The sequence below is a fragment of the Zea mays genome, chromosome 5 (genome assembly GCF_902167145.1).
Source record: "Zea mays cultivar B73 chromosome 5, Zm-B73-REFERENCE-NAM-5.0, whole genome shotgun sequence".
Classification (NCBI taxonomy): domain Eukaryota; kingdom Viridiplantae; phylum Streptophyta; class Magnoliopsida; order Poales; family Poaceae; genus Zea; species Zea mays.
The window spans coordinates 198,836,641-198,846,637 of record NC_050100.1 but is presented as its reverse complement, the minus strand read 5'-3'; the positions used below and the strand labels follow the sequence as shown (position 1 = coordinate 198,846,637).

The 9,997-nt window shown below is 44.7% G+C and overlaps 1 protein-coding gene across 1 annotated transcript; it reads left to right on the top strand.

The window, feature by feature from the left end:
- The first annotated feature begins 2,394 nt into the window (after positions 1-2,394).
- On the top strand, positions 2,395-4,514 carry LOC103627532 (aluminum-activated malate transporter 10-like). The gene is made up of 3 exons (NM_001346994.1): positions 2,395-2,964; positions 3,158-3,295; positions 3,393-4,514. Exons 1-3 carry the CDS (start codon positions 2,616-2,618, stop codon positions 4,373-4,375), a joined length of 1,470 nt encoding a protein of 489 aa, NP_001333923.1. The 5' UTR covers positions 2,395-2,615; the 3' UTR covers positions 4,376-4,514.
- The last annotated feature ends 5,483 nt before the right edge of the window (positions 4,515-9,997 follow it).

The window sequence follows — 9,997 nt, the reverse complement described above, 5'->3', positions numbered from 1 at the left end:
TTTACATGTCAATCACCAACCTTTGCCATTATAAAAAAATAACCAAAATGTCTGAAAAATATATCTAAAGTATCCAGCTTGAACATTATCGCTTCAAAAGACAATTTAAAATGATATCTACAATTATATTTAAACTACACAACCTACCAGTATGAATTTGCATCTAAGTTGTCTTTTATCAAATATGATTTATAATAACCAAATAAATTACATCTAACACCCACAACTTTCATTATAAAATATAATGCAAATAAACCTCACGTAGCTTTTTATTATGAAAGATAATATAAGGTAACACTTCTACTTTTTATTATTTATAAAATATAAACTAAAATATCTTTGAAATTTTTATGTCTAGATACTAACATAAAAATAGCCATAGAGTTACATTATATATATTTCTAGTATACTTTGAGCATTTTTTTTAAAAAAAAAGTAGACATGAAGCTATTTACTACTCTCTCCGTCCTAAAATATAATTCGTTTTATAATAAGCACATATTCATTAAGCAACATATGAACGTGGTTTCCATGTATGTCTATATTCATTATCATTTGAATGAATGTCGACAGAAAAAAGTGTGCTAGAAAGAACTATATTTTGGAATGGATGGAGTACCATCTAGAACATGTGTGTGTGTGTGTGTTCAAATAAATTTTCAAGGTAACAAATTTAATATTCTGAGTGTTTGCGGTCTAGATTGGAATCAATATTTGTGCCAATGTAGAACTAAGAGTGCAGTTTAGAATCTTGAGTTTTTTTAAACACAATACAGATTTTTTTGAATAAAATATATAACAAGCAATAGAATTTGAACTTGACATGTGAATAAAGTATTTTTGTGGAAACTCGCATCACAATGGTGCCACAATGGTGTAGAATCACAAACTTGTTGATGCATGTATATCAACCATGAAGCTAGGGTAATTTGGACATATGCCACAATAAATAAACATTCAATAATGTGGCCATGACACGAGGAACTCATGCTCATAGTCATACGGCATATACATGAACAGTTTTGATATATGCAACAAAAAAAAGGAATTGGCTTTTAGGTACTGGGTGGAAGTAATTCCCTTATATTCTTAATTCTTATGCATAATAATGTTACCAACTTCTCTTTGGCATGTGCATCTCTATGAAAACTCAACTAATGCATTTTTATTTGAATCATGCTAGCCATGTCTCAAGATTTCATTGCTATATTATGGTTACAATCATCAAAATCATATAGTACACTTGATGTGTGTGTGGATCAATTTATGTTGTACTCCCTCTATCCAGAATAAGTGCCATTCTCATTACTCGACAAGTGAAACAAGTTTAACTTTGACCAAATACACACAAGAAGATATTAATATTATGGTGTATAGTTAGTAACTTAGTATCATTAGATAAATTTTGGAATATGCCAGACAAGTCATACTTTACTAAGATTAGTTATGGCAATTATGGATATGAGAAGGTCCAAATTAAAAGTAGGGTCACTGATACTTTGTTCCTCAATTCAAAATGATAAGATGTTTGATTTTTACAGCTGCCTTGTTTTTAGTGTGTATCTAGACATAATGTATATCTAAGTGAATAACAGATCCTATGTATCTAGAAAGCTAAGATATATTATAATTTGAGAACCATGCATGAGAGTTTGTTACTGGCCATTGACGCGGAAGAAAGGCGTCAAAGTAAATTATGTGATGAAAGGACGATTAAGAGGTAAGCAAATGAACATGGTCTCTCTTTCTCATGTGATAAGGCCTAGAACGAATGGCACTGTCCGGCCCAACATTGTTCTGGTCCTCTTACGTACAGTCTTATCATATCCTTGTCTTGCCATTTCCGATCCAATTCTAACTTCCGTAGTTAACAAAGCACTAAAAAAAAATCCTCAAAACAAAAATCAAACAAAGCACTTAGAAAACATTTAAGACCTTGTGGCTACATTTTACCAGAGCCATGCATTTGTGTGAATCTCCAACGTGGCTGATCAACTAGCAAGCCTTACACGTACGGCCCTCTAGCTACAGTGGCTGGTCAAAATCGCTCTCACGCTAGAGACTGGAAGGGAAGAAAAAAAAAAGAATACAGCTCGGTGGCGAACAAGCGTATATTAGCCAGGATGAAAAGAAACCGTACCCAATCTGAACGTACCACACTAGCGATCCTACTGCCGATCCACTCGCCCGCATTTTTTTTTCTTCGGCCAGCCAGCTCCCTTTCCAAAATGCATGTATGGCTGTGTGCAGCCTTTGTGCGCGGGGTTGGTCTTCCCTAATCTCTGCTTTTTGTGCCCTACGTCAAAGTCCAATACCCCCCCATCTCTCTTGTGCTATTATATATACAGGTCTCCAGCTTTCTCACAGCATTCCACGACGAGGAGGAGATCGTCTGTTGAGAAATCCTAGCATTTTGTTCCTCTCACTCCTCTGTTGGAAGGAGCAAGTGAGACAGACAGAGAAGCGACGAGAGCTTCCAACAGAGAGGCTGAGGTCAACCTCGCAAGAGTCAGACACAGTACCAAATACTACGCTGCAGGGTCACATTCTGTTGCCGCGCGCGTTACAATAGGGACCCAGCAGGTGTTGGCAGCCACGCTCTTGTACCGGTCAGCATGGACGCCGCCGCGAGGGAAGCGCAGCAGAGTAGTGGTCTGGAATGGCGGGTGACGGTGCCGGAGGGCGCGTCGGTGACCGTGGAGCACGAGGCCGGGCCTGCCGCGAGGGCGTTGGCGTGGCTGCTGGCTTGCTTCGCCAAGGCGTGGAGCAGGGTCGCCGGGTTCGCGAGGAAGGTGTGGAGGATCGGGGCGGATGATCCCCGGAAGGCGGTGCACGGGCTCAAGGTCGGCCTGGCGCTCGCGCTGGTCTCCGTCTTCTACTACACGAGGCCCCTGTACGACGGCGTTGGCGGGGCTGCCATGTGGGCCATCATGACGGTCGTCGTTGTCTTCGAATACACTGTCGGTGAGTCGATGCTCGGCTTTGCTTGTTTGGCAGTTGGCACAGAGTGCCCGCGCGGAGCTGCACTATAGTAACATATCATATGTGCACGCACCAAGGCTCCAGCCGCGTGCGTGCAATCGTGCATGCATGTGTGGATATATATCGTCTCCATGCACCCGGTTGGTTCTCTGACTGTCTTTGCATGTATTGGCAGGTGGCAGCGTGTACAAGTGTTTCAACCGAGTGGTTGCTACGGCGAGCGCCGGCGTTCTCGCGCTCGGCGTGCACTGGGCGGCTGACAAGTCTGGCGAGCTCGAGCCTTACATCCTCAGTGGCTCGCTCTTTCTGCTGGGTACGTATTCTGCATTGTCATTGTGTAATACTGACAAGGACAAGCCACTGGTAACAGCAAAAGTGAATAACATACGCGTGCACGTACATGAATGCAGCTGCGGCGGCCACTTTCTCGCGGTTCATCCCGACGGTGAAAGCGCGGTTCGACTACGGCGTGACCATCTTCATCCTGACGTACAGCCTGGTGGCCGTGTCGGGGTACCGCGTCGACGAGCTAGCGGCGCTGGCGCAGCAGCGGGTCTCCACCATCGCTATCGGCATCTTCCTGTGCCTCGCCGTCAGCATGCTCATCTGCCCCGTGTGGGCCGGCAAGGAGCTGCACCTCCTCACCACGCGGAACATGGACAAGCTCGCGGCCGCCGTGGTGGCCTGCGTCGAGAGCTACTTCGCGGAAGGGCCGGCCAGCGGGGCGGGGGCGGGGGCGGACGGGTACAAGTGCGTGCTCAACTCCAAGGCGTCCGAGGACGCGCAGGCCAACCTGGCGAGGTGGGAGCCCGCGCACGGCCCCTTCGGCTTCCGCCACCCCTACGGGCAGTACGCCAGGGTGGGCGCGGCGATGCGCGCGTGCGCCTACTGCGTGGAGGCCCTGAGCAGCTGCGCGGGCGCCGAGGTGCAGGCGCCCCCGCACGTGAAGCGGCTCCTTCGCGACGCGTGCTCCGCGGTGGCCGCACGGTGCGCGCGGGTGCTCCGGGAGGCGTCGCGCTCCGTCGCCACCATGTCGACGTCCTCCTCCCGGGCCCTGGACTTCGCGGTGGCGGACATGAACACGGCGGTGCAGGAGCTTCAGGCCGACTTGCGGGCGCTCCCGTCCATGCTGGCCGTGAAGCTGGGAGAGACGTCCCTCATGGACACCATGCCCGTCTTCACCGTGGCGTCGCTGCTGGTGGAGATATCCGCGAGGGTCGAGGGCGTCGTGGATGCCGTTGACGCGCTGGCAACGCTTGCCAACTTCAAGCAGACCGAGGACGATGATGATGACGACAAGAAGGGAGAAGCCGAGATGACGATCAAAGTGCACCCGCTGAACGAACCGGACACCGCCGAGGAGTCACGGGAAAACCAGACAAGCAAGGCTTGATCGATAGTGAGGATCATGAAAAACCTCCATCTTCAAACCAGGCGGCGGAGATCAGACACGACGAACTCGATAAGATTTAGCCTGGCCACATTGTGCATGTACCATTTCATTATTGTATAATCACTTTATTCTAAATTATAAGACATCACAATTTTATTAAAGAGTTAACGCATCTCAAGTTAACTCCATTCTAACCTTGGATTATTATTTCCCGTGGACGGTAAGGAGGTCACAGCTTGACATCCGAAATCCGATGATCGCATAGGTCAATGACAATGTACACAGGTTTACAAACCAAAGCATTCTGACACGGATCGCGCACAGAGGCGAACAAAACGACGGCACTACTGCGTGCCAGCCATGCCCTTGCCACTCGCGTTATAATTATAACACACATATATATACGGGAAAAGGGAGCATATGCGCAAATTGATCGTGTCAGCGCAGCTTCGCATACTGTCTGTGTTTCTCCCGTAGCTTTCCCCCGGCCGGGCCGCAAGTTTTAATTCTCCTCCTGCGCGTTGTTGCATCACAGCAGCACCACGCACTAGGGTGTGACGGGGACCTATGCCGGTGCGCACGCATTGCCTCACTCACGATCGCAATGGCTCGCAGATTATTACAGAACGAGGGGTGGAAAAGGTGACGGCAGCACGCAGCAATCCATGATTTGTTTTCTTGAAAATACGGGGCACGCATACTCTATGGAACTTTGTTCCACCGTACCGCAAATAACCTAGCTAGGTAGTTCGCCACAACCCAACCCAACCCAAGCCCATTATCCAGTCCACGTACGGGCCCATAAAGCAACGAAAGCCGCGTCTCGTCTCGCTGCGCCTGCGCGATAGGATTCAGAGGGATGGATCGGTCGGAGCTGGATGTGGATGGGATTCGGCGTGCGTGCCTCGTAGTGGAGTACAAAACTTGTGCACTGAAGAAACAGGCATGCGGCGATGATGCATCATACAACATGCTGCATATCTGAAACAGCAGGAGGGACCAGAGCGAGTAAAAAGCCGGCGACGGACCACTACGCCGGCAGCCCCGTCCCAGCACGAGCTCTCGCGGCCAGTCTGGTCTCGGATATGACCCGTAGCTGACGGATAAGGATTTCGCAAATATTTTAATGGAATGGGTAATGCACATATATGCAGATAGACGCAACGCAAGGCGAGGCGATTTAAGTGGCCGCGTAATTAGATAGGACTGGACGATCTGTCAGCACACACCGCGATCTCAAAACTTCGGTGCCGCTGCGATTCTAATGTGCTCCGAGCAACATGCTGAAAAGCCTAAAGTATCTCGCTCATAAATAAACTAGCACTCACGATCGACTCTTTATCCTGTACATCAACTTGCTTTTGCAATTTAAGCACCGGTCGTTTGGAATTTGGAAAGTAACCCGTAACCGTCGGTGCAAAACTTTGTGAGCCACATTATCAACTCAAACCATCGTCGCTTCACCGCTGGAGTTGAGCAACAGGTAACAAGCTCCAACAGTTTTCTCTCCCCAAAGTCTGAAGTCTAGGACCCTCTTTTGTAGGATTTTTTTTTGTTGCGGCCGGCTTTTTCAAGCGATTAATCAAAACACCTGTCAAAAAAATCCTGTCAAAACCAAGCTGAATACAAAGAATCTAAAAGCCGTTTCGGTCTAGAAACCGAAACCGAAAAATATATAAGAGGGTACGGTCTAAATAAGAAGGGCACAACTGTATGCAGCAAATCTCCTACATATCACAGAATGCAAATAAATATACAAAGTCCGAGACTGTAGTCTTGATGGGCCAAGAGATTCTGGCAACCTTCACTTCTGGTCCACGAAGAATCCAGGTATGGGCCTATTTACTCACTCTTCGGCAATGTCAATACGCAAATCTTTCGGTCCAATCGGCCGGACCGAAGTATTGTGCGGTTGTGCCGACCAGTCTTCCGTAAGCGCAAAGTAGTACCAAACTCTATATTGGGCCGCTTATCTGCGCATGACCTAATTAAGGTCCCGTCTGTTTCAGTTTTTTTAGAGATTTCGTACTTCAGTTTTTTAATCATTCAAAAATAATAAAAAACTATCGGGAGACAATTCGGAAGCTCGCTGGGTGAACTTGGCCTTTGGGGGCTTTTAGCTTATGAAAATTGTTTGGCTTTTAGAAAATCCAAAAAAAACTGAAGTACAAAATCTTTAAAAATGCTGAAACAAACGGTAAAGTCCGGCTACCTACTTGTGTCTAATTGTATTTGGATGGGTCGGGTTTGTTAAGTAACCCTAGTTAGGGTTATGTGGGTAAATACATGCTTTGTCCCTAATGAGTCTCACATCTCTATATAAGGAACTTGTACAGTCCATCATAATACAGAGATCAGAAAGAGGCCAGAGGCCCAACACTATATCTTGTGTCTCGTGTGTTTCCTCTGTCGTGTTTATGGGAAGGAAGACGAGTTTTCTACATTTTCTTGCGCCTCTACTGCTGACGGGAGGGAAGGGAGCGGATCTGGTGATCCTGATAACGTAGTTCTCAACATGTTATCAGCACGCTCTACCTCAACGTTGCTACGGACCCGATCTGCATCGACTCTCCACCACGCCGGCAGGTCCTCGGCCTAGCCGAACTGTCCTACGCGACAGGCTTCGATTCCCCTCGACGCAATCGAGTGGTATGTATTTCTAGTAGATTGAATTTGCTGCTCTCATTGAGGATCGAAGAAGAGAATTTTGGACTGTGATTAACAAAGAAAAAAATCCAATCGACCACCGCGTGCCAGCAGTCACGCTAGTGCCGGGATCGCCGTGCGTCGGCATCCGCTCTGCACTCTCGAGACCGAAGGTCGTTCCCACACGCTGCACATTGACAGCCGCTCTACACGCCGGAGGTTGTGCTAACGCCGAAAGCCGCACTCTACTTCACATGACTCGTTGACTGCCGCTAGTGGCTACTGACTAGTGTCCCCCGAGTCCGCTTCTTGCGGATGTGTAACAAACAAGAGGTAGCACTCGTACAAAGCTGACCTGCATATGGCGTCTGTACAAAGCGGCCGGTATTTATGAGTGGGTCCCATAAGCGGCATTGTGGGCGGACTGGTCGCTTGTGCAGTTATGTGCATGGCTACATGCAATCTCGTTCTCTTGGCTGGTTAAATGCTATTCCGTAGCGCAGACCGCATGCATTCTGGGAGAATCCATCAAATAGCACTTGTTTGAGACGGCGTTCACGAAATAGCATCCGATTTCAAGTAATTCATAGAATAGCACTTGTTTTACCAAATTAATTCAGAAAACAACACTCTATCTATATTTTGCATTCTTTTATTTCTTACCTCACATACAAATGGACCAAATTACCCCTATTTATCACAATCTTATTTTTTTATCTCTTATGTCCATAAGAACAACATAAATAAATAAAATATATGACCTCTATTTTTATAGTGTTAAACATACAAATAGACACATATGTTTTATAAACGAAAAAGTCTATATTTAATTATTAAATTTAGAACCAGGTATCTTCGGTCGTCGAACTTTTAAAATTAGACAAAAGTTCGACGACCGAAGATACCTGGTTCTAAATTTAATAGTTAAATATAGATTTCTTCGTTCATAAAACATATGTGTCTATTTGTATGTTTAACACTATAAAAATAGAGGTCATATATTTTATTTATTTATGTTGTTCTTATAGACATAAGAGATAAAAAAGGAAGGTTGTGATAAATAGGGGTAATTTGGTCCATTTGTATGTGAGGTAAGCAATAAAAGAATGCAAAATATAGATAGAGTGTTGTTTTCTGAATTAATTTGGTAAAACAAGTGCTATTCTATGAATTACTTGAAATCGGATGCTATTTCGTGAACGTCGTCTCAAACAAGTGCTATTTCATGGATTCTCCCCATGCATTCTTGTGTGAAGCGCAACAAAAATGGATCTTGCAACCGGCTGCATGGATGAGGAAAAGAAAAGTATTTTACACTCTGCACCCTGCTTCGCTCCGGTTTCCCGATCCTGATGACCGCGCCCTGTCCTTCTTGACCCCACCGATCATGCATTAATATTGGTTTTCTGTTGTAAAAGAAAAGAAAAGTATGTTACAGCTTTTACCTCGATTAATTATTTTCTATTGTAAATAATTAATAGAAAAAATGCATGCTTAAATATTAAAAAAATATTTTTATACCCGATGGGTTATGATTATGCATTAATATTGGTATTTATTTTTTCTGCTTTATTTCCTGAAGTAAATAGTAGAAAATTATTAAATGCATGTGGAGTATATATTGTGTATACTTAAAACGCTCTAAATATTTGTGTTGTGTTGAGCTTTCGAACTCACGCTGAGTGATTAAATTGTATAGTGGGTAATAGGACACGCCAATCAGGATACATTATTAATCAATTGAGTTATGGCGTTGGCTAAGCATTGGCTGCGTCATGGCAACACGACGCAGTATTTGTGTCGTACGAACTTGGTTGCGTCATGTGATTGCTATGTCGCGCTCTCCATTAATCGGATCGCTCCCGTTGAGTCAGACCGCTATCGCTAAGTCACATATTTTTTGCATGCCCTGTAGGCACTGTCTGTCTGCCGCGAGCCACAATTGCGCCTGTTGCGCACGTTGCGTGGATTTATCGTGTACCCCAATTACCGAGCCATAATTGTGCCTGTTGCGCTTATTACGAAGGCTTGCTATACTGCCGTAGCCCTGATGGCCGCACACGCGTTGACGCCAGATACGCTAGAGCTTGTACTCGCGTGGATTGTGGTGGATTGTTCAAGGTCCTGAAGTCACATTATGTGCAATCTTCGTAAACAATTTTGTTTTCAATTTATATTTTGTTTGATTGTGTGGTGTGGCATCATATATTTATATATATCGCCAAGTGGCCATAACAACTATATTAAATCTGGGAAATTAAATCGAAATACAATGAAACACAGATAAGTTAAATCTCTGCTCTCTCCTCATGCATAAAGTTTTACCCGAAGTAACCTGAAGAAATTCAATATTAACACATGAAAGCCTTTTTGGCAAAGAAAACATCACAATTGTGATATTATTAATAAGCAATAAGACATTGTCAGATGAATAAATGCTAGAATCTCAGTCATACATTGCTCAACCAGATGGTTGCATATTGCTATTTGTCGTTGAACGACATGAAGCGAATTTTGAGATAAATGGCTAGTACCTTAGCAACACGAAATTGCGAGTACATCGAAAGGTAATTCTGATATTTTTTTCACAACGTTGGTGTGAAAAAACATTGTGTGTTCTCATCGAACCACTTTACTCGGCCTATCTAGGACCTCTATGCATGTGTTGCATACATCTCTCAGAATTTAAATACTTATAGCCGCTGAATTGACTTGGGATAGTCCTTTGGCTAGTATGGTATATACTATAAACCAAATGGTAAAGGTCGATTCTGAATAGACATATATATGGGGTTTATGTAGCAGAACTACATTGTATTCCACCCCTTGGCATGCTTACCATAATCTATATATGATCTACCAGAAGTAAGAAGAGTACAAAAATAGCCATGGAATCACACATCACCACAGAGCTTGAAGCTACATTAGGCATTAATTTGTCCTTGGTCCTTGGCACCAGAAGAGCCATAAGTCTTG